Below are 26,249 nucleotides of genomic sequence, written 5' to 3' on the forward strand. Positions count from 1 at the left end.
ATGATGAATTCTTATAATCAACACTGCGAAGCCATTGACTTTAGGATGTCCCGGTATAAACTAAAACAGTATTTCAAGTCCTTGAGGCTGAGGACACAAAATTAATTTGTTTTATGTTCGTGTATAGTTTAGAAATTATTGTAACCAGTCTACATATATGATTGACGAAATAAATAAATAAATAAATTGTTACATCAAGCTCGGAATTATTCACAACATGAACCTACATGCCGTTCCATGAGATCATTTAATGAACTACAGCATATTTTTAGCATCGACATGTCGCCTGCAATCTTAAAAAAAACAGACTAAGTTTTTATTTAAGAAGGCAACTTCATGATTGTTAATTGATTGTATTTTTGTCTTTAATTTATTGTATATTAATATTAAGTGTGGATAACGGGCCCAAAGCCTATATTTTCCAGAAGAAATAAATAAATTAACTATTACCAAGTCTTGTGCTTTTGAAAATTCGAAGTGATAGCTCTAAGTCGTGCTTTAACACAGTTTCAGCTTAAAAATGGCGTTTGGAGTCGGCGTTTGGAAATAATCGTATTGGGTGGTATTTAGTTATTTTAGGCTGTTCCACTTAAACCGGAAGTCAGCATATTGAAATAAATATTAAATTCAAAAGCATACAATGTTCTTCTGTTCTTCTATAGAGGTATTTATTTTGTCAAGAGGAAGAAATCACAACGAAACCTCGTGCCAGTTTTGCGACACAACTACAAAAAAAATTGAAAAACTTCCAAAAAAGGGTTACTGCTATTTGAAAGGGTTTTACCGACTCCCATGATAAGTTTGGATCTGATCACTCATTTGATGACACCTCAAGGTGTGGGTTATGGCTTCATCCCGTTGTCATCTATTCGTTCTTCGGCAAAACATAGACCCTATACAACGTCGGTAATGAAAGTTTTATTTTAAAACTACACCTAACATTCACCGACGGTTATAATAATGTGTTATGGTAGCATGTTAAGTGAGATGTTCGGTCGCCATATGGAGCGGATATCGATTTGTCAGACGCCTGAAGCTATCAATCATAATAACTGTTCTTATGATGGCCTTTGTCACACGCGCTGGATGTTCCCTGGGTATCGCTATGTTTTCAGGGTAAAATGTCGACAGTGCGAATTTAAATTTTAAATCGCCTCCACCCTGTGTTACGCTGGCTGGCTGAGTATACACGATTGCTCCAGCCAGCGGGAACAGCACCAGAAAGTCCAACCACCGAGGTGTACCACGGTTCGAAGCAATACGGCAAACAATCTATTCCCCGGTCTGGTCCCTTTTGTGAGTCACATTCCCGGGTCCAGAAGGGGAAGGTTTTCCAGTATGCAAGTTTATCCGACAACGTAGCATATACCCATTTACTGCTGCATCCCAAATGCACCGAGGCACTTTTGGCTTCCTTCCGCGTTCTTTCTTTCCAGCAGCTTGCAGCTCGTTCTGCATGGCGTGCGTATTATGTATATATATATATATATATATATTAGTTATTTATCCCGGTTCGAAGGAGCGCTCACCACCGGAAGTTGGAGTAAGAAGTTAAGAGTGCACTTTTTTCTTTGTTGCACTATAGTTAGCCAGAAGTAGAGCAGGTAGAAAAATGAAGGAATTCTGCAAAATGAAGCCGCTGGTAATTTTAGGTTTTTTTTTCGGAGCAACCCTACGTTATGCGCTACTGCCGTATTCCGGCAAGCAAGCAGCGGGAGTTTAAATTCCTGGTATTATTACAGGAAACTGGAATGAAATCCGTGTATCAAATGGATTGAAAAAACAAAGCTAAAACAAAGTAACTTCCAAACATGCTGCGTCTACTCTTCTCCATCTGTTTAGAATGCGGTGTTAAAAATGCTAATTGCAGTTTGCCCTGTGCACAACGGGTAAGACACATATTCATGATTAATAAGTGATCCGATCCTGTTGGGAACGCATGATTGTGTGAGCCTTTTTTTGCGCTGTTGTTGCATTGATGTTGTTACCTTGTACTATGTACTAATCACTTTCTTGTTGTCTGTTCCCTTTTCAACCTTCGGTGTGTTTTACCTTTTTGTGACGTTTTGGAGTAATTTTGTACAATTGAAAATTGTCAAGCCTTGTTGAGACAAAAATTACGTGTTCGGATTGGTCGCTTGCTGGTTTTCCCTAAAAGGTTGACAGAATACTATACCTTGTTAGCCGGAAAGGCACTCTTTGGGCTATTAAAGAGCTTGCTTCTGGTCAAACTAATTACATTCTTTTTGTAAGTGGTGGGACGGTTCTATATTAGCAGTAGCCTAGCGGGTTGCAGCGGATTGCGCCAGTATCAGCTGGCTTTCCGATTGTGCTTTCGGCCTAAACAAATCACTTGCCAGCTGATCACGCAGCAGCGCGATAGCAGTAAATGTTTCGATCTGCCGGTTGAGGGCTTCGGCCTTCTTCCATGGGATGAAGCTTTGCTTATTTGGAAACAACACAAGCAAGCATTCTGTGCTGTATCCTGGCAATCAAAATCTGCCGTTATTTTCTAGATGTAGAAACAGCTTTTTCAGTTTGTGTTGTGTGAACCGCCTATTAGTTTTAAAGCAGCTTTATTGTTGTTTCTCCTTAAAATTCAGCAAGAGTGAGTCACTCTATTCAAGTTGTTTTTAACGATTATTAAAAAAAAATAACGATACGCTTGGTTTTAATTGGCAGTAACAATAAACTGGTCATAGAAACTAATAAAAGCAATCAATTTTAAATTTAGTTACTTGGGAATTATGATGGGGGAATATGATTTTTTATTTCACAACTGCAACGCTTTGTCAAGATGCGTAAATTGACATTGTTTCTCGATATGGTTAATATTGAAGTGTAATTGGAGTCTCGTTGAATTAAATTTATTTCCATTTTTCTACTTAACTTCAATTTAATGATTAGAGCATCAAAAATTACGAACTGGGATTCCAATGATTGTTATACCTTCTACGTTGTTCAAGAAAAAAATCAATAACAAACCGCCCTGATTCATTAGAAGTGCTTCCAAATCCAGACTATTCTCAATGTTTTCCATGAAGGTTTTTATTGACCTATGAAGAAGATTCCATATAAAGGAAACATTTACGAGAATCGACGCAAATAGCAGGTGCGGTAATACGACGAATTGTCGCAGCACATGTGAATCGTTTACCGTTTGGATCAAGCCCAGACAACCAATTTACGCGTATAATGCAGACAGTCATCGCATTGTACGTGCATTTATACGTGATAGTTACATCGCACAAGATGCTGCTAATGTTGCTTATACGCGCAAAAGTGGAGGCGATATGCGTGCATTTCCAAAATATCAAAAAACTTTTACGATGAAAAAAGTTCATATATGCGACTTTAACTGTTAAAACTTGATAACCTATACGAGCTGTTTCATTATTCAATGCCACTCTACAACTGCATATTTGCGATTTGAAACGAAACTATAAGCGATACATGAATATACACTACGGGTTCTTTTATTACTTAATGCGATTTCACAAGCCAACATTAACAAATAATTTCAGATATTTATGCGATGTTCGCCATGCATTCCTACGTATTAGTTTATTGTAACATGCGATTAAATCACCTTTTAATAAAAAAAAATACAGCGAACAGTAGCAATTATTATTCATTATTTATCCCTTGCTATTCATATTACAAGGAATAGTAAATTACAAATGACAGTGTTTAATTTTTACCATTCTTATCTTTTTCCTTTGGGCACACGCTGTAATATTTGGGTATCCATCCGGACTCGAACCTCGAACTCTTAGATTGTCAAGCAGCATTGTTTCCACTCCTCCGTGGTCTCGCTGTCGGAAATCTCTGAGTTTTGTTAATAACATTCTAATTTCATCGTAAATTTCTGCGGGAACGTTCGTTGTTTACATTTCGGTTGAACTGTCATGGCCGCTGGATGAGCTGTGTCATTTGTTTAAACAAAATTGAGTGATTTTAACGCCTTAAACAACAATTAAAGGCATGTTTCCAACAAAGATATTATGCTAAGTAGTGCATCATTGATCCGAGTTGTCCGCAGATGTTTTCTGTCGCTAATTTTTCAAGGAGCAGCAGCTGCGGAAAGTGACTAAATTCATATGTGATACGCTGTAATGCGGATGTTTTTCGATTTTCGCGCATATTCGTCAGTGTGTGGATTTACTGCGATTTTAACCAAGCATTGTAAAAGTTAATTGGTTTTTGTATCCGGGTTTATTACCTATTTGTCACAAAGACTCCGCTAAACAACGTAATATGCGATGAAACATTTACATTGGCCATACAAGGTAATGATCTATCGTAGTATCTCGTGCGATGTAAGCTGTGCAAACATTAGCGGCATCTAGTTATCATAAATTCGTTTACGGTGTTACAAAATGATGCCTTTTGCGACTAAACATTAGACTTTTGATTTTCGCGTATGTTCATCACTTTGTGGAATTAATAAAAGTTTGAATACACATGATATGAGTTCATCTGTATTGCTGTGCGAGAATGTTACACTCATCGCAAGAAGTTCGCAAAACAACATCATATGCGAAGAAACAATTGCGTTGCTCATACAGCTATACGATAGTGATGTACCATAGAACTTTATACGAGATAATCCGTACAATCTCATGCGATTTTTAGTTTTCTAGGCTTTTGTTCATGAATTTAGTCATTAACGGTGATACAAAATGATAGCTTTTGCGAATAAATTTATATGTAATACAATGTAATACGGGAGATTTTTGCTTTAAACGTATAATCATCACTTTGTGGGTTTACTACGAGTTTGAACAGGCATAATATGAGTTTATGTGTATTACTATGCGAGTATGTTACACTCATCGCAAGAAGTTCGCAAAATAACATCATATGCGATTAAACACATACGTTGTTCATAAAGATATACGATACTGATGTGCCATAACACTTTATACGAGGTAATCCGAGCAATCTTATGCGACTTCTGGTTGTTTGGGAGGAGCGCTGATGTGATGGGTCGCACTGATACTGACGGTCATCAGCAGCACCACCAATCGCGGTTCCTGCGATTGACGTCATAGCATGAATTTGATGCTTCGAGGACATGTGAAATATTCAAAACATTCCGATTGGAATGTTATCGAAGGATATCGCTTACAGCTACTTAGTATATTAAATGCATGTAAAAATGTATTTGAAATTAATTTTAAAAAAAGGAAACTTTTTCCAAAAAAAAAAAACGATAAGAACACTTGATAACAAAACTCGGAAATAATGCGTACCTATGATTAATCTGGTGAATTGAAAATATTATTGGCTTTGTTATTTCTGTGAAGCTCCAGATATCATACCAGTAATTCTAAGAATGTCTTCAATTATTATAAAAAAGTCATCCCTAGATCCTACTAGTACATCGTATCGCGGGACCACCTAGAAGGTGATATTTATAGAACACATCAGTTTAAGAGTCAAGACAAATATTTCTTTTTTTTTATTTAAAAAAAACAGAAATCAGGAATTTGAATCCAAACACGGTTTCGACTCGTCAAACTTCAGTGTTTACGAGGTGATTGTCGAGTTGGGAGAATCGATCATTAAATTATTACCAGTTTTTGACCGGTTCTATGTACTGAATATACTGGAATATTGATATTGATATTACTCTGGTGAGGGCATTCGATTTCTTCTCAAGAACATAATGTGAATAATCTTCTGCGAAAAAATAATGTTTCTAGGATGAATAAAATATTAGTATTTTTGTTCGTTCATTCCATAACCCTGTCTGCCATTGCTATGTTTTTTCTTGCAATGCTCCACATACAAGCTGGTTACTCTGTAACTGTATGTGATATAGCTGGCGGAGTTGATGTTATGATAATAAGCATTCTCAGATAAGTAAATGATTACTGTCTGCTTTCAGCCAGCGCAAACAAGCAGTATGCAGAGAGATCCCAGTCGCAGGAATAAAAACACCTGCATTATCATTTGTTCATGTGATAACCGGAACCCCGTGCTGTTAAACGACATAGCTCTTTGCCTGTGATCTACTGACGGCGAGGTAGTTTTATTGTGATGTTCAGAAAACTATTAGGATATTTTTTCTTCGCAGTTTTTTTCTTTGGATAAATAATCTTAGCATATCATATGAGAATAGCAAGTTATAGTTGCAATGTGCAAAATGAACTGTTAAACTTTTGCAATTTACGGTCAAGTAGTAGACAGTTTAGTTGTTGCAGTTCTGGCAAAAATATACACTGCATTTTTTCTACAATAGAAATAAAAATAAAAATAACTGGAGTAGTTGACGGCTTTGTAAGGTCCCATGTATCATCGACCGGTTCAGTTTGATTAACCCTTTTGCTTTTTTTTCAAATACAAACTGAATATTATTTATCCTACTTAACTCCTGAAGATTTCTCGTTCGCATGAATTAATCGCACAGGCTAAGTGAGGCCGTTCCGATCATGATATAAAACAGGCAATCGTGTTCCACCAACAATTTCAACTGTAAAAGAAATATTTCGCACAAAAAGTGATCCTACTTGAATTTTGAATGTAATAGGAGCATATTACTGAAAAATATACTGTATTTCACTAATATTTCATTCCATTATCACCGCTTGAAAACAAGGGTGATATCGTATCGTAAGGGTGAATTGTACTCGAAAATGGCTCATTTTCTAAAAATTTTTCATTAATAATATTACTCGAAAAAAAAAAATCTGAATGATACTTTCTGAACATTGGGAAAGCTGGTAGCCGCAAGGTTGCAGAGTTCGCTTTGATAAGCAGATGGTCGTGAGTTCGAATTTTGTTTAGAAGCAGGCCTTTGTTGATTATCAAAGGACAGACAAGTTGAGCTTAAAGAAACTTCTGAACATCACCAGGAGAAGTTGTTTGATGATACTGACTGATAAATATAAAAAAAAAGTTAAGTTACCACGCATTTTCGGACTGATCCACTCGTGATACAGCACGTGACACCGTTGACAATTTTTTATTCAACAAAAAAAAAATTATCTCAAAAAACTCGTATTTTGAAAAACAAAAAAATTATCCATTAAATATCTCAAAAAACTTATAGATGAAGAAAAAAATAGATGATCTCAAAAAACTCATCACCAAAATTCACAGGAATGGTTAAAAAGCTATAATGTTTCTAGGGCATCTATTTCGATTTTAGGGCAGCATTTTTTTCGCTTTTATCGACCAGTGCTATCAAAGGACAGTTAAGCTAAACGTAATGAAATTTCTGAACATTACCAGGGAAAGCTGTTTGATGATACTGGTGAATATTACAAATATTTTTTTGTTTAATAATGAAGTAATCCACTCATGATACAACACGCAACACCGTTAACATTTTTTTTTCAATACACAAAAATATGCATAAATTATCTCAAAACACTCACTTTTCAACTCAAGAAAGAAGCAAATCATGAATTGATGTGCGTAAAAAGATAATCATGTGTCAAAACTGGCGGACTGCTTTAGGACTCGAATGCTTCGGGTTGTAGATGATTTTCACGAGCGTCAAGACAGAAAAGATATGGTTCGTTCGTTTTCGTAGTGAGTGAGCTTTGCACGCAACATTGTTCGATTCCATCAATAACCCCGGAGACGCAACAATACAAACCTTCCTTTCCGCCGCAGTCGTAGAGATTTAGAAATAAACTCGGTCTCAGTCTGACCGTTTAACTCTGTGGTTCACCCATTGCTTTGAAATAAACGATATCAAATGTCTTTCGCGCGCGCCACTTGTATTGATTCGCGATGCTTAAAAAGAAAGATACTGATCGCTCGCCTCCGTAATAAGTTAACGTCGTACCTTCAGTGGCCTTGTAACGGGACGCTGCCCAAGTAAATATTACTTCAAACAGATAGGTAAATTGCATAACGATGCCTGTCGCTTTTGTAACCTAGATAAAGAAACCTCGGAACATTTATTATGTGACTGTGAAGCACTCTCTCAAAAGAGGAAGCAATTCTTTGATAAACCCTTAATACAACCATGAGATATCTGGATGACTTCTCCCAATAAGGCAGTGAACTTTATTCGTTCAATAATACCTTATTGGGACGATGCCTATATTCAGTTAGTGGAAACCATTCAACCTAATAGTGGTACGACACCTTGATACGGCTTACATCAAATAGGGGCCCGCCACAAAAGATCAAATCTCTGGTCGCAGTGGAAAATGTACCCAACAGGAAAAAAAAAACGTCGCGCGCAGCATCGTTCGATTCCATCACTTACCACGGTAACACAACTCTTCCTCTCCGTCGCAGTCGTGGAGATGCAAAGGTAAACGAGGTCTCCGGCAACAACGGCTGTTGCATCGCCCTTCTTACAATCTCCTCCCAAACCCTAATGATCGTAAGGTCGTGGTCGGCGTCGTTATAGATCTACACAATGCGGAATCTACTGAATTGTTGCACATTGAAGATGGTAAACTAATCCCAAGTTGCCATATACGTGGTTCTCTGTGCAACTTCACTAGCTCAGATCTATCACGGAGGAGCAACTACGAAATGTGCGGTCGTCAAGCACAAGCCTATTTTTTCCATTTTATTTTCCCGTTTTCTGGACAATTTTACTTCTTTTGTTTCTCATTTTGCCATAATCAAATAATCATCAATGTTAAGCTTTTCTATGTAATTTTTATTGAATTTTAAAAAAAATAGAAAGATTAAGAAATATATGAGCCGTTGCGGAACAGAGTGGTCTATGTACATAAATCGAGGTAATACCATCATGTAACATGTGACATGTAACATATTACATGTGATATGTAACTTATCACTTGCCCTGTAACATGTTACACGTGATTTGTAACATGTTACACGTAATGTAACACGAAAAATGTAACATTTAAAATACAGGTATACCTCAATTTTACGCGCATTCTCGTTTTTGAAATGTGCGTAAAATCGAATTGTGCATAAAATCGAATCAAAATTTTTTTATAGCCCAAAATTAACTTCCGTGATCGGAAATGTGCAAGAAAACACGTAGGGGTCATCGAATTTGTATGTAACGTTCGAAAGGGAGGTTGGAAAGCTGGACAACTCATAGAAACAATATTAAGGGTCCAAAAAAGAGAGTGACATAGGAGCGGGGTCGAGGAAGGTAATTATTTGCGTTACGTAAATAATAGACGCTCTCCAATGTGCCGTGGGAAACTCACCCAGAACATATGCAAAACGCTTGAAAGGAATTACTTAAAACACTGAAATGGGCGTGTGTGTATGTGAGTATATATGTGTATGTGTGTTTGCGTGTGTACGTGTGTATGTGTGTGTTTATGTGCTGTGTCTGGTTGTGCGTATATGTGTGTGGATGTGCGTATATGTGTGTGTATGTGTGTGTATGTGTGTGTGTATGTGTGTATGTATGTGTGTATATGTGTGCGCGTATATTTGTGCGTATATGTGTGTGTGTGCGTGTGTGTGTGTTTGTGTGTGTGGGTGTTTGTGTGTGTGTGTGTGAGAGAGAGGAAGAGAGTATAAGTGTGACTCAAACATTTATTTTTACCCACATACTTATGCTAAGGAGGCATTGAAAATAGCTCCTCTATCTTGTAACAGTACACGTTTTATATATAAGTTTTAGTAAGTTACTCCAAAAGAGATTGTGTGCGTACGACGTCAAATATTTTACGCGTTAGACACGTATACAACCTTGAAAAAGTTCGCTGTTTCGCAACAGAGGTCTTATTGTTACTGTCTCCCAGTTTTCGGCAGATTTCCCAGTCTTTTAACATGTGACACTAGCCATTTTAAACGAGTTAACGTCATTTGTATTTATGTTTATGTACATAGACCACTCTGTTCCGAAACGATACGAGGATTCCAATAAAATATATTCACAAAGTTTCAATAAAAAACTGATAATCCGCATCTCAACTACCTATGATTGAGTGTTTTTATATTTACAACACCCCTCAGACTGTAAACTACAGGACAAATGTGGAAAGAATTAGCTCGATCCATGCCAGATTCTTCCATACGATTGCGAAAAACAACCAGAACCAAAACAAATACCCCACCACCTTCCCCACCAGCCCCATCTTTTCCAATAAAGCTTGAAACGGCATCACAGCCAAAATCATTACCAATAGTGACAATTTTATCGTCACTGACCAAGAATAGTGAATGAGATAGAGTATCTCTCCCACCTTATACTTATCACTCACACTGATATTGTTCCATACTTTTATATATAAAAAAACTATAAGTTAGAGTCGTCAGAGGTGTGATAAAAAGCCTTGGAAAACAAATTAAATCCACCAACGCATCGTGCTTTTTTATGTGGTAAATGTTTGTAGGTAGTTTTAAAGCTTAAACTAACTCTAACGTTTCAATATAAGCATTCTGAAGGAAAATCTACTGATAGCTATGACAACCTATCGTAAAACTTTGTACGTAGAACAAAAAAAACGGTACAACTTTATGTAAGTTTTTTTTTTTTTTTGAGAAAACAACAATGTCAGGGTTTTTGGGAGAAAAAATTTACTGTTTATATAAAATGTTTCAATAAATTTAAAGATCCCCTGAGAAAGGCCAAGTCCAAAGGTCGAAACGTCGGACATAAAACATAGTAGCGTTTTTATCCACCGTTAAAAAAGCCGTGTTTCCCTTGGAATTGTGTAAATGACAATAAATTTTGAAAAACTCAAAAATCATGTTTTTTTGGCCCTACTTCATTTTTTGCGTAAAATTTTTAAGTTTCATTGGGTAATTCTCGCTAAAAAACAAAATCTTTTAAAACTGTTTTTTGAAGATCAGACGCAGTAAAAAATAATAATTTGCATAAATTAGTTCTAGTTGGTAGACTCTTCGTGCACAAAGTGGTCAACAAGTTTTAGGAAAAATGTTAATTCAATATTTTTGTCAATCAGATGCTTTTTCGCGCGCGTTGGAATCAGCAGATCGCTGCGGTTTTCCAGAAAGATACTCATCGTTTGCTCGTTTTCGTAATCAGTGAGCTCCGTCGCGGTACTGTTTGATTCCGTAAAATACCACGGTGACATGAAAACACAAACCTTCCTTTTCACCGCAATCGCGACGGTGTCAGTCTGACTGTTTGGCCAAAAATCGCCCCCGTTGCTTTTATAATTCCGCGTATACCTTTCAAAATTCGCGCGTGTGCATTTGCTTTCTCGTGGGTACTCGGGAAAAGTTATAGACGAATATTCAAACATTTGGATGCCTCTAGTGGTGAATAGTACTCGCGCGCGCTACTCGTATAGGCCCGCGGGGTCTGACAAGAAAGATACTTATCGTTCGTCTTCGCAATGAGTTAACTTCGCGCGCAACACTGTTCGGCTCAGTCACATACCACGGTGACACAACCCTTCCTTTCCGTCGCAGTCGTGGAGATGCAGAGGTTAACTCGGTCTCCAACAACATCGACTGATACATCTCCTTCCTAACAACATCCTTCTTCACATACAAAGCGGTAGCTACTGAATTGCTGTACACTTGACAACTTTAAATGTTATCGATTTTTTTTGTCATGTAACGAAGGTTTGACATGCCTATATCGAAAGTAAAGCTCAAACAATGTAGTCAAATATGCGGTAACGGAAAATAAACACGGAAGAGGAATGTTGTACTGCTTTTACCCCCCAGGTTTATACTTATTAATAGTAGTCACATTGTGACTGAATCGGTCACGTGGCATACATTCTTATGTTTGCGTACAAATTCAATTACAATATTGGGAATCGTGTCGGAAAAATGCGATTTCCATTGTGCGTCGAATACAGTCTATCAGAATGATAATCCAGTGTTGTTTTCGCAACGACAACCATCAATCAGCAATGAGTTTTCTCACATTTTAACGCAGCCGGCAGCAGCGTGATGCGCCCGGCAGAACATTGCATCTTGTTTCCTCACGTTCTACGCCACAAGTTTTTGATTTGGGTCATATTTTTTTAAATTTGTTTTCGAAACTTAGAGCCACTGTTTTGAATCACAAGGTTGTTTAAACCAGGTTTAAACAGCGTAAACTGTCATATTGGCTTCGTTAAAATTATTATTATTTTTTCATTCATAATGATCATTCTCATACCATAATACTTGTTCTAAAAATGCATAAAAATGATTTTTACTCTTCTAGCACAGCTAGCCTCGTTCGCACATTTGCCATAACAGAAGCAGAAATAATCGCTAATTTGTCAAAACGTTACTAAGCTGTCCATTTGTTTTTTTTCTCGTTTTCTTCTCTTCACAGCCAGCTCCCGCACACACCAGTTTGCTGATCGGAACGGTTTAAATATGCCATACCGGGAAAATCCACGGCAACAATACTAACGTCAACATTACGTCACCGAAGCAAAAAGCATGCGCTAATCGAAACTCGCGCGTATACAGGCGCAAAAGCACTACCGATCTCCAATTACTGATCGAAGAAACAGCGACGGAGAACTCGTAACTCTGACTGAAAAAAAAAGAGTTATTCGCTCGTCAAGTTCAAGCGGAATGAACCGCCGAAATTTAATTCGTTAGTGGGGATTTGCTTAAATTGCTCGTAATATAGTAAACGTCATGTGCACGTGTGCGTGATGTGCGTTGGTAAATCTATGTACACAGTTTGCCGCACAGTTGTTATGTTTGTCATGGGTGGCACCAGCAGTATTGCTAGTGTCGTTTGTTCGGAGATGTGCAAGCTGAAAAAAATCAGTGATAATTAGGTGCATTGATTGTTTACCCAAAATGAATCCGTTGGATGAGAAGAAAGCAAAAAATAATGCGAATAGTAAGAAGAAAATAGAAAAGGCAGCCTTCTATCGTCGCATAGTGTGGGAATTGTGTTAGTAAACCGTGTCAAATAATGTTGCTTCATTTCAGCAAACGTGTGTTTCGGAGATAAACAAGTTGAATAGCCGTGAAATTCAAAAGTGTCAGAACAAGGAATTTCATTAATTCTTATAGAAGCATAGTGTAAGTGAAACCAGCAATATAATCGAAGATATAGAAGAAGCTTTCAAAAGCAACGCGGTAAAATTATACGCGTTCGGAGAGAGAAGATCAAGTTGAAAAGCGCGCTCCACAACGACCAGCAGGAATAGTGGCTGCATGAAATAGTGCTGGAAAATTCATCGATACGATTTCTTATCAGAAAAAAAGGCACCCGCCGGCAGGCATTTGAAGAACACGCGCGGCCGCTGTGTGCGTGCGCGTGTGTGTGCGTGTGGGTGCTTGTGTCCTTGTGCGCGCTTGTGAATGTCTGTATGTGTGTAAGTGAGACAGATCCCAAACCATAATCGACATCATCAGTACCTTGGTTCGGGTTCGATCTGACTCAGCTGTAATTCGTCCCCGGTAGCAACAAAAAATCATCCTGCTCCAACCACAAACAACAATCCACCGTTTAGCAACACAACTGCAATAACAGACAAACAACAGCAACCGCGAGGCAGTGATCGCAGCAACACGCGCCACAATGTCGTCCGGAACATTCGTCGATCGGATCGATCCGTTCGCCAAACGTTCGCTCAAAAAGAAGGGTAAAAAATCTCAGGGCTCATCGCGGTACCGGAGTTCACAGGATGTAGAACTTCAGCAGCTGCCGTCGCTAAAAGGTAAATTGAGTGCTGCGTTAGTTTTTCAGCATCGAATGACATTAAAAATTCAGTTCAATTTGTTTCTTCAGATCTCTTCAAACCGTATAGCCGCAAAAAGGACGTCAACTTTCTGCAGATGTTTATTATCAGCAGACGATATTGAACATCTGTGGAATGTTGACGTGCTTTTTTGCGTCTGTGAGAAAACAACAAGTAAAAACGTTAAATACTGTACATAAATTTACCCTGCCTAATCATCGGAAAACAAATTTTTACATTTCCAGTATGCTTCTTCGATATGGCGTGGATTATAATTTCTCAATGCTGAATATTTTTCATCCATGACAATTCATGTCCGATGAATAATAATCACGATTTACATACCAACAGCAATGCATTTAGCGCACTCGCTGCGTGTCAGAATTAGTCCGCCCTTTGTTTTCTCACAATCAACTTATAGGCTCATCTATGTGTTTTTCCGAACCAAGCACGCCCTTACTACACAGTCACACAAAGCTGGTCCAGTACAGTGTGTTGGACTGCGATTGTTTGGAAAATCATCACCGCTAAGCTAAATGCATCTGACCGGCCCTTCCCGTGTGGTCTATTCTATTTTCGCGATTTCAATTTGTCAGAAACTCAGGCAGTGCACAATGTAAACAACCGATTAAATCCCCATCTACGTGTCACTTTGACGGGAGACATGGGAGCGAAAATAATACAGTGCGGTGTGATCCATGACGCGCCTAGTCATTGCCAATGTATGTAGATCCTTTTATTTGTAACGTAACGTATGTAACGAGCTTCATCCACAATTATTACCAGTTGTCTGTAATCTATAATGTGGAGCAGTATCTATGAAAAAAGCAGTTTCATGACGATTAAACTAATTTAATGCTCATTAAATGCTCTTAAAAAAACTGGTTTCCATGATAATTTTATTTTATTATTTATTAGAAACCTCTTGATACAATTAAATGTCAATAAATGTCAATATCGTTCCAAATTTGTATGGAATCACGTGAAACAAGATTTTTTGACGTGAGACTACGTCTTTGTTTACTATACCCATATGCATTCTGTAAAACTGGAAAAGAAACTGGCAAATGTTGCGTCAGATTTCAAACGTTAATAACTGTATTACTACATGATGGATAACAATAACCAATATGTTGTTGGATAGATAAAATGTAGAACAACTTTGTAATATGCTAGTTATCACTCTAATTTCATTGCTAAGAGTTAAAATTGATAAAAGTTTCAATGACAAATTTACGCGAACAATGAACCAATTACATGCAAGCATTCCTAGCACAGACGACGTGAATGGACACCAACCGTTCCCTGTGATGTTTTCGGCATCAATATCAAAAAAAAAAAAATTGACAGAGTCTCCCCGTCCCAATAGGTAAATTTATTTTTGCTTCCATGAGCTTAGACTAATATGATGTCTCGAAGGTAAAAGTTTTCCGAAAAGTTTGAAACAATCCCCATTCTTGAACTATTCCTAAACCTGCTGTCAGAACGTAAAAAAACTGATGTCTTGAAAGAAAACATGCGCGCGGTTCTATTCGAATGCAGTGGTACACTTCTGTTCGTACATTTCTATTCGTGTGCAATCGAGAAAAAACTGCAATGCTGCTGCTGATGGTGATTGAAAGTATGATTATATGATTACCATAAATTACCCAACAAGAATTGTACATTTTTGCAACGGTTATAAGTTATATTTATTATATTTTATATTCGATATTCACTAAATAATCGTTATCGGATAGTATCGAAAGAGTGAATTCCCAAATATACAAATTCATAGAAGAGTAAGAGCCGGTGAATGCTTGTGAATTTTTGATCCATTTACTAAGATTCATTACGAACTTTTTCTTACATTTCAAAATTGTTAGATAATATCTTATTATTTTAAACTTTTCCATGATAAACGTTTATTAGCTGTCTTTGTAATACAGCGAATGTAATTGTAGGCAACTGAAAAAAAAGTGAAGCAAAACACAAAAATGGAATTGTTGATTGCTACAATTTTTTGCTGAAACTTGTTCATAATTTTTTTTTACATATCTTCTTATGTTTGCCTATTAATGAACTTTTGTAAGGGCTCCATATTATTTTGAAAGTAATATCCATATAATAAATAAGATTGATTCAGAGTTAAATAAAACAAAACCAGTCATTATGATAACGTAATTTATTCGCCGATGACACTGTTCGGTTCATTGCAGCGAAGCATACGCTTGATGTTGTAGCACTTCTATATTATATATTGTTAAACAAGATTTACATTATTAAGCGGATTGGGTAAAATTCTAGCAACTAAAGGTAAACATTACTAACGATGAAGTACTTTATAATTTCTTCAGCCAACTTCAGAAAATATTTAGATTGATGGTGACGCGATTGATCGCGTAAATGAAATAAAGTATCTTGGAGTAATCATCAACGACAGAATAACTTTTAAGTCTCACATTGATAACACATTGGGAGAGCTCCGTAGCCGCAAGGTTACAGAGTCCGCCTTGGTAAGCGGATGGTCGTGGGTTCGAATCTTAGTAGAATCAGGCCATTTGGTTGCCAAAGGACTTTAGCATGGGTTTATTCTCAGGCTTCCCACCAAGTACCTTTCCTTCAATCTGAATTCTACAGTACCTCTGTTGACTCTCCTTCTAGCAATAAGTCCCTGTTATAATAAAACTGGTGTGAGTAACGTATGAAAGTTCTCTCCAGGGAATTGTAACTAGGCGATATTGTTAGGAGGGACAGAGGCTCGGAATAGTAGAGTAGTAAGCTTGAAACGGAAAGGTAAAACTTACACACAAGCACGGATATGAATGATAAGCGTATCACTTACTTCAATAGTGATACTGCCAATAATATGAAGCGCGGATTACAGAAAACACTTGGGCAATATCACAATAGATCTAATCTCTGGTCGTAGAGATGAGCCCACACAGAAAAAAAACGTCATCAAGAAATTACCAAAAATACGGTGTCTTGTGCCGGTTGAAGAATGAATTGACTGTTAGTAGTAAAATTTAGTTGTACAACCACATGTAGATTTTTACTCTTCCATCTTATTCCTAGCAAACACTACGCAAATATTGAGATTGCAACATTTACAAAATAAAATTGGGCGACCAATATTAAAATGTAATAGACACATTTCCTCGAGTTTTATAATGGACGCTGTTGATTTCAAAGCTGCCAGGCACCTTATAAAAAAGTTCAAGAACCCGTTAGCCAAACAAGTATACTTTACCAGTAAAAGAAAAAAGTGTAAATGGTCCACTATGATTGAACATATAACTAGAAAATGTTAGTCTTTAGTGTGAGTAACACAAAAATTTTCATTTTTGAAAACAAGTTCCGATTATAATAGTGATTCTGATCTCAAGAATAACGATTATACCAAGGAATCATATCCTAAAAAGGTTGATAAAAATGATAATTAAGTGAGATAGGATGGTTGGGAAAACATTCAGTGAGTTTGTTCAATTACATTTTATATAACTTGTATTATTTTTGGTGCTAAAGAAGCAAAACATAAAATTTAAAACTTTTTAACTGTTCGATTGATTGGCTATAAATATTTTTTTAATTGATCAGTCACAATGAACCAACTCATTACATATCATTCTTTTGTTCAGTCAGAGTGGACCAACTTCACCTAGTCAGTTATATTACCGGTCATTGTCGAATTCATAACGCTGTTTTACTTAATTGTCACTTCACATGATACAGTCCAAGAGTAACTCTAGCTCATAATACCAAATTACGCGGAAATATGAAAATCTTCAAAATTCACTGAGTGGTAAACTTCAAACTCGTTTTTCTCGAAATAATCCAAATGTCACTTGGTCCGCTCTGACTTAACACCGACCATCCCTAGTAACAATATTGGTTTTATAGCGTTCAATACAGCCAAAACAGCGCTATAAAACCTTGATAAAACCACTTTTGTTACTTGGGATATGTCGTTGAGTTGTTAAAAATGATGAACAATTTTGTGATACTTTAGTTATTTTTATTATTTCAGGTTCATGGTAGGTTCATTTTTAGTGGACACGTGGCACAGATTTCACACACCAACTGTGATATCTTTTGTGTCAGTACACAGCTGAACTTTTCTGAAATTTTTAGTAGACACCTGAAACCTAAATAAAAACAGGGATTTAGCCTTGGAATTCCTGGGAGTAAAAAGATGCCGACCAACAAAGTTGAGAATAATTTTTTCTCATTTTATTCGTTTTGTTATTGCTTATCTCTTTTTCCACTCTCTCTCTAAGCCTCTCTTACTTACACCTACGTTTATGAGATCACTTACGTTTATGAGAATATGATACACTCAATAACAAGTATGTTAACATGATCAAACTTTTTTTTTGACATAGGACTACGTTTTTGTTTTCTATACTAGATTACATTTTGTAAAATTGAAAATGAAACTGGCAAAAGTTGCGTCAGGTTTCAAACGATTATAGTACGCGAACGACTTAATGCATCTTTGTCATTTATGTGTTGGTGGATATATAAAATGTGTTCCAAGGTCAAGCTTTCCCATACATTTTCCTCGCTATTGCCTTGCTTCTTGAGCACGGATAACAACAACATGGACGAAATAAATTCCACTGCCTACATAATTTGACTAAACAAAGTGTTTTGTTTCGTTTCTCTTTCTCGAGACTGCGAGGCCACGCCTTCATGGCAAAAATCTACGCTCAACTCGATACAAAAGACTGCGTGTAGAAGATTCAGCTTCATTCTAGTTTGTCACACAATAGTGAGTGGAGTATAGCTGTTAAAGATACCCGACATTAGAAAACGAGAGTTGCATACGAGAGAGCAAATTTTATTATGCGCGGCCAAGCAAAATACTCAATGCTATCGGTGGTGCGATCATTAGCCTGCTGTAGCAGTGGAATCGGTAAATGCTTTAAAATAAGAGTTATGAGATAGAGCGGGGGCCTAGTGTGGTTGGTAACGTCTCCGCCAACCACGCTCGACGCCTGGGTTCGAATCCCACCGCCGACATAGTTGTCGATGGTTGTGAGGTGCACAGTGGGGCGACTCCATACAAATGCTGGCCAAGCAAAAAAATGTCTTCAAATCATGGAAAATACATGGTTTTTATATAATTTTGGGACGCTGAGTCCGAATTTGATGTTATTTTTGCATGAAAATGTGTATTTTTAACGCCTGGGGAATTTTCATGTTTTTTATATATATTATACGAGGAAAATTTTACGTCGGTTTCAATTTTTGGAGAACAAAATGCATGATACTTGAATGACTTACATATGCCATAAAAAAACATAAAAATATTATTTAGTTATTAAGAAAATAAAAAAAATATCATTTGAAAAATATGCTTCGTGATGAAAATTACTTTTGACTTGTTTTTTTTTTTTTTTCAAAGTGACTATATTAAACTGCTTTTTTTTATCGCATTCTTCTTTTTATTCACTTCCACCTTCATCCTTATTTTTGTGTTCATTTTTAATACAGTTTTAATATCTTCAAGGAGAATTTTCAAAATGCAGTTTCTAACGTCAAAATAATTCACTATTTGTTCTGTAGAAATTAGCAGGCGATTTATAATGTCATGGTTTGTGTTTACACGATTGTTTTTACATGTGACTGGTATGATACAAACTTAAATTATGATTTTGGTACTCAGTGCTGGTGATACGAAACATAAATAATGATTAGTACTCAATACTGCGTTAAATATCGGAATATTGAAGGGTTAAACTTGTTAATATGAAAACAGTGTGATTAATCATACTGAAACATGTTTGAAAACGCTGTTATTATCAGACTAATACGAGCCATTCGTTATTCTGTTGACTGTTTGCAGTGTGCAATTCAAATTTACATTTTTAAAATCCGATATGTGCCGAACACTTGTTGTTTCTCTTCGGAAGAAGGGTACTCTGCGCAACTCTGCGCAGGATCGGACTAGATGCTCTTGAAAGCATTTTTTCCAAGCTATCGTTTAAAACTAGTGCCAATAGTGCCAAACCCTGCCGTCTAAACTTAAAACGCTGTTTTATGCAAAAAATACGTAATTTTTTGATTCCGCCTATTTTTTTGAGTATTTCAATGAGGTTATACATTATCCAATGATGAGGATTTATTCTCCACTATTTTACAGACAACTTTTCCTTAGACGTCATCAAGATACAAGTTACCCTTGAGGCTCCAGCAAATTTCGCAACATTGCATTTTTTTTAAGAAAAACGCTAAAAAACGCTGACTCAGTACACTTTGAAAAATCATAGAAAATTCCAATTTTGTCGTAATGCTCTAAAAATTTGGATTCTGACACTTCATTAGTATACAAGTATAGGAAAAATACAATTGAAATGAAATTCGCATTTTAATTTTTGGGTCGATGGCCTGCGATTCCCCACTGTGAGGTGGCGTGATCCACTCACAACCAACCCAACTGGTCTAGATTCAATCCTAGCCGACACCGGGAGATTTTCTGAGGCGAAAAATCTCTGGGATCACGCCTTCCATCGCATGAGGAAGTAAAGCCGTTGGCGCCGGTCCGTTGATAAACGGGTCGTGAGTTAGGGTCCTGGGTGTGGAGTCGCCTCCCTGGGCGTCGGTGATTGGCCACAACAGTGGCGGAACTAGACTGACGGAAAATGAGCGAGAATAAAAAAAAGAGTTATGAGAATTTTCACAACTACTACTAGTGTGAAATATTCATGTATTTCTCAATAATCATTTTTACAATAACAACGATAACGAGATAAATGGTAGTGTTGCCTATGAACAGTTTATCGCAGTAAGATATAACCCTCATTTCAAGAAATTTCACTGCTAAACTGAGTGATTTTCCGGTTTAATTGTTTCTTTGTGCCCACTCGAACACCGTTATCGGACAAATATTAATAACGCAATTAGTTAATCTAGAACCAGAGTAATTTTCGCATCGGGAAAGCACAAACTTTCTTTTGGTGCTTGTGGAAATCACTCAGTAGTATCAAAGGTGTTTTGTTTCGTTTCCCTTTCTTGAAACTGCGTGGCCACGCTTTCAACGCAAAAATCTACGCTCAATTCGATACAAAAGACCGCGTGTAGAAAAATCAACTTCATTCTTTCTCCTAACACGATAGCAAGTGGAGTCCTTATGTCTGTTAGATACACGGTGTATAACAGGCCTAGTGGTTATGTTAAACGAGAGTTAAATCAATATTTATATTTGTCCTATGTCACTATTTCATACAACCCCCTAGGTCTGTATACCTTGTAGTATTTTTTTCAGATTTTGAATATTTCCTATGAAAACCAAAAATTTTCAAATCGGCTTCAAACGCTTGGTTGCGGGTGGTCGCAGCTAGACTTTTTTGAATTCGTTAGTAGACACTTGAACCATAAAAAAGCAGGGACCCAGCTCGGGAGCTCTTGGGAGTAAAAAGATGCTGTCCAACAATGTTAAAAATAATTTTTTTTTATTTTTATTTTATTGTGCTCTATCTTCTTTTGTTTTCACCCATAAAACTACATAACCACACTTTTTTTCTGAAAGCCCAATCAATAACGTTTACAAAAATATAATACACTCAATAGTTATTTTGTTATTATGTGCGATTTTTTTTTTATGTTTTACTTTTTCTCGAAGAAAAAGCCTTTTTTTACCATTTTTCATCTTCATATCTCGATATCTCAGGTACAGTACCTGCTACAGTCTTCAAGTTTGGAACTTTTCTTAGTTAGAGTGGCTCATTTCAAGATGGCTTGACAAAGTATTTTTTTTTTAATTCTTTTAGCACCAATATTTATAGTGGTTAATTTGTGGTTTCGAAATCCAATTTGTGGTAATTTGTGGTTGAGTAATTTCTGAGAAATTTTCAGAAAACTGAGTCAAGCCATCTCTGAAAATGATTTCGCTTCAAATGAATCGGACAACAATGATATATACATCAATCGAAAGCTCTTAATTTGTGGTTCACGAAAATGTAGTTTTTGTAGGCATATTTCATAATAAAAAAATTAAAAAACTATTAATTAAATTTTTGAACATTGTTTACCTCTTGTTGTCAACACCGACCGTACGCGGCGCTGGTAGACCATCAAGATGATTTTTTCTCAGAAAGCTTTCGTGTAGCGATGAGTATGGTGAAACTAGAGATACTCAGAGGGAGAGATATGCGGTGAGCCAAACGAACCGTCAAAATTGGAGCCAAACGAACAAGAAAGGTAACACCACATTGAGAGGTATTGCAATCAGGTATAAAAAAGAACGTTCATTTCTATACGATTTTTTGTTCAATTGCCAATGAATGAGTGATTTTTACCCGGAGTTCAACAAACCTTGTGTATAGGTAACAAAATAAGTGAAGGTGTATAAAATCAAACATAAGCATAAAATATATCACCTTAACAGTTTTTGCGAGGCACTTCACTATTCTTAAGGACTTTCACCGTCACCACCGATTATACAAGTCGAATGTTAGTCAACATTGCGCTTTGAGAAGAGATCTGGCACCTCTGACATATGAAACCCAGTTGCCGAATTGGCGATTTTTTTCACCGCGAAACTCTTCCTCTGATTATTTCTGGGTGAAACAGTATGTAAACAGCAGGGATACTATGCAGATTTGCTGCGAAATGCAAATGTTGATCAATTAGCAGATATTTGTAGTTGACAAGCCTCCGTGTGTTTTACGTAAATTTCCTCAAAATAAGTGAAGTTTTACGTAGACATGCGAGCGTAATTTTCTCGATCTTCGGTCGAATCATTTCCGGAAATGTAGTTTTGCCGTTTACCGATTGTTTGAAAAAAAAACCTAAATTAATACACCTAGGGGTGTGATCTGGTCTTTCTCATACAAAATCTATCATATGTTAAAATCTATTAGCACATACGTTTTAACTCTTGGAATAAATTACAGCCTGATAATAATAAAAAACAATTTTTTGTTTCGATAAACATAATAATATTTTGGTAACCAACTACGCAACTGTATTCGACTGTTGGGTATTTTAGAAACCGGAATGATGCCTGAAGATCGGGAATGGGCCTTAGAACTGTAGGGAACGGTTGAAACGCATGGCAAATGCCCAAAGGTGTGAGTCCTGACTAGAATTAAAATTCGATAATTTCTCGTCTCAGGAATATGCTACTACAACTACCCCCTGAATAATAAAACAAAAAAGCTTTCAACGGCAGCGACAACTGTATGTCGTATACAGTAAGGTCGCTTTTTACGCGTTTTTTTTACGCGGGTTGCTTTTCTCCATTACTCAAAAACGGTACAAGATATCGACCTCTTTTCAATCACGTTTTCCGTTTTAGGCCACGAGTGATCATATATCAGTTTTTTAAAAAAATCACAATTTTTGGTGTAAATACTCAAAATTTAAAATATTGAATTTTGGTCTCCAGATTGGCCACTATCATATTCAAACGAGGTTTTAACGTTTTAGGACGGTTTTCTTTGTTATATTTGCAACTCAAAAAAGTCGTTTTTTACGCGGACCCATACAAATTTGGAACGCATCCCACGCGTAAAAAACGACCTTAGTGTATATGAACGACTGTCGATAATTTCTAGATAACCCACTAGCACTAACATCGGCAGGTGCCAGTACTATGCTCATCCAACGCCGCGTACGGTCGGTGTAGACAACAAGAGGTAAACAATGTTCAAAAATTTAAATAATAGTTTTTTACTTATTTTAATATGAACTATGCCTACAAAACTCCATTTTCGTGAACCACAAATTAAGAGCTTTCGATTGATGTATATATCATCGTTGTCCGATTCATTTGAAGCGAAATCATTTTCAGAGATGGCTTGACTCAGTTTTCTGAAAATTTCTCAGAAATGCAGCTGTGTGCAGCCAAGTAAAAACTACAGAGTACAGTGGGTCGACTCTTTACAAATGTCGAGCAAAAAATCTTTGTAGTTAAGTAAAATACATGTTTTTTATGCAATTTTGGACGTTGATTCGGAATTTGTTTTATTATTTCCATTTCATCATTTTATTATTTTAATTAAAAATGTGTATTTTTTGCACGAGCGATTTCTTTGTTCTTTTATATGTTTTACGTCCGTTTTAAAGTTTCAGGAAACAAAATGTATCATGCCTGAAAGATTTCCATATACCACAGATCTATAAAAACACTGTTTTCTTCTAGGATTGAATAAATATTCATTAATGATATTAGTTAGACAAGTTGTATCGTATTGAAAAACTCATGATTTTTTTTTATAGCTACATTTCAAAATTACTCCTACCTTTTTGCCACCGAGTATTGGCCGCCGGATTTTACGCTCGAAGAACTCAAGTGATCATCGATTGGCCTCTTTCCACGTCCACGATTCATGTAGAGTGCCACCGGGGGGGTCAGCGTCCTGTAGAGCGCAAATTTCGTACGGATCTGTGGCTGCGAGACCTAAGCTGGTTACGCAATCCGTAATAAGCCCTGTTAGCTGTCGCAATCCGTTGCTATCAGTGTACTCTGCAGCAACTTCTTCCATTGATTCCATTGATAACCTTTGGATGTTCTGAAAAGTACCGGCCATCTATCAGCATGTGGTCGATCTGAGAGCAGGCACTCTCCATTCGTTTTCTCGTTTACCTAGGACCATACCAATTGTCCCAACTCGCATTATTCTCTGGATTGTTCGTATATTTGTTTTAGCTTCAGTCATTTGCTTCGGATTAGTCGCTGTTAGAGCCCTCTCTGACAAATAGACGCTTAGATAAGCTGCCCTCCAAGGAGACCACCTCACCCTTCCCTGTCACCATTGGACCAATCGGTGGGAACGATTCACCCATCTTCCTTTGGTTGTGTAAAAATAAGCATATCAAAACGACACTGGTTTTTGAGAATTGACATTAGGATGGATTAAACTTTTATTTATGATGGATGTAATGCATTTTAAAAAAATTAAAACCCGAAGATATTTTTCTATTTTTAAAATTGTAGGGTACAGTTAGGTTTTTTTCCACGGTTTTTTTATGCGGATTTTTGATTCAACGCGACTTTTTTATGCGGATTTTTTAATTAACGTCAAAGTGTTTATTGAGTGAGAGACAAAGTGTTTATTTAGTAAAAAAACCTCAACCCTCCAAAGGATCCGGAATGACCGTAAAAGAGGATAATTTTTAATACTGGTCGCAGAGCGTCTCGGGTTTTTTCTAAATCCTTTCTTGGTGAATTACTCTACACAGCTATTTTTAACAACAACGATTTTCGAATTAACGCGTTTTAACGAGGTACGTATCCCCCGCGTAAAAAAAAAACCTAACTGTATTTGTGTGAGGATGCAATTTGAACTTCAGTTCATTGAAAAAAAACGAAGAACAGAAAGAAAACCGAAGTCACAATCTCACCAGCGGCTGAGACTGTTTTCGCCAATTTCGAAGGCATATTGTTCCCGTTCAGTCAACTGTTTCGATTGTTCTTTCGTCTCGAATCCACCTTTCGCCCACGGTTATATGTAATACAACGCGAAAGTTATTGGTCAGAGTCAGAACGCCGTCTATCAGTTAGGCAAATGACTTCTGGGACTACCCACGTAGAATTATATCCTCATTGATAGCAACACAGATATCTACGGTCCCCATTTATGTATGAAAAAATATAAATCTCTTCAAATTATGTATTCATATTTCAATCTACCACCCACGATTACCAGTTCTGACTTTTTAATCAGAAATGGCCGAGTTTAATTTCCTAAAATCTTATCATTTACTCGGAAGGATTTAGAGAACGAATTCAAGCGGCTTGTTTCGTGCCAAAAGTACATAGCATAGACAATAATTAATGCATTCGATAAATGTGAGGCGTTTTGAATACACTTCATCCACTGCTTATTGCATGGTAATTAAAAGCCGCCTCCCAACAGTGAAACCATTGTAGGATAAATTTCGTGGGAACAAGCGTCTAGCTGGCCTTCCTGTTTGTAACCATCATTTATATCATACTGCATGTTTATTTTATCAATCGTGTTGTTTGAATTAAACCGAAATCTGGAATAATCTGAGCTCAAAATTTGAAAATATTTTTCACTGCAAATATTCATTCCACCCACTGTGTCACGTGTGTATGTACTGTACATCTGAATCTCAGCTGAAGTTTGAAACAATAACAAACTAGCTTTGGATGTCTGTGTGCGTGCACTGGGTCACTTTATTCAGTTTCACCTATTTTTATCGCCTCGGTTGCCACAGCCGTTGTCGATTGATTGTCGGCTAGTACACCAGTAATTGCGGGTAATACATAATGCAAACTAGCTAGGAATAACATTGAAAACGATTGCCAGTTGAATAAGACAGTTTACCCCTCCGCAATCTTGCCCACTCGCCGCTGCATTTTGCAGTGCTATCAACGGGTCTTTGTATTGTTTTGCTGCCGTATGCAAACATTTACTCTGCGCTGGTGCGAAAATGATTGCGGCTGTCTAGGAACTGTTGTCCTGGAGAAAGACTTTACTGCAATCTATATTTGCATTGAATTATGACAACCTCGACAATGAGCAATTTGCACCCACTGGTTTTCCCTTTGCCCTAGAAGAGGACAGGCTAATTTAAGCCAAATAAAAAATAAAATAATTTTGTCGTATTGATGGAGTTACAAATTTTCCTTATATTAAATCGTTGCCTGCAACGCACTTTGTACTCCTCCACTATTTCACAAACACAAAAGTCTAATTTTCGTATTTATCT

At 36.9% G+C, this 26,249-nt stretch overlaps 1 protein-coding gene across 13 annotated transcripts in view; it reads left to right on the forward strand.

Moving 5' to 3' along the window:
* Positions 1–26,249, forward strand: part of LOC129719167 (serine/threonine-protein phosphatase 2A 56 kDa regulatory subunit epsilon isoform) — a 99,615-nt gene that overhangs the window by 40,792 nt on the left and 32,574 nt on the right. For 8 of the 13 annotated variants that reach the window (XM_055670622.1, XM_055670625.1, XM_055670621.1 and 5 more), the window contains one exon: positions 12,212–13,562. In XM_055670622.1, coding sequence (XP_055526597.1) covers positions 13,424–13,562 — 139 coding nt within the window. In that variant the 5' untranslated portion in view covers positions 12,212–13,423. The remainder of the gene's footprint in view (positions 1–12,211; positions 13,563–26,249) is intronic. The other 5 variants (XM_055670630.1, XM_055670620.1, XM_055670618.1 and 2 more) reach the window with 2 other exon arrangements.

This window comes from Wyeomyia smithii, chromosome 1 (genome assembly GCF_029784165.1).
Source record: "Wyeomyia smithii strain HCP4-BCI-WySm-NY-G18 chromosome 1, ASM2978416v1, whole genome shotgun sequence".
Lineage (NCBI taxonomy): Eukaryota > Metazoa > Arthropoda > Insecta > Diptera > Culicidae > Wyeomyia > Wyeomyia smithii.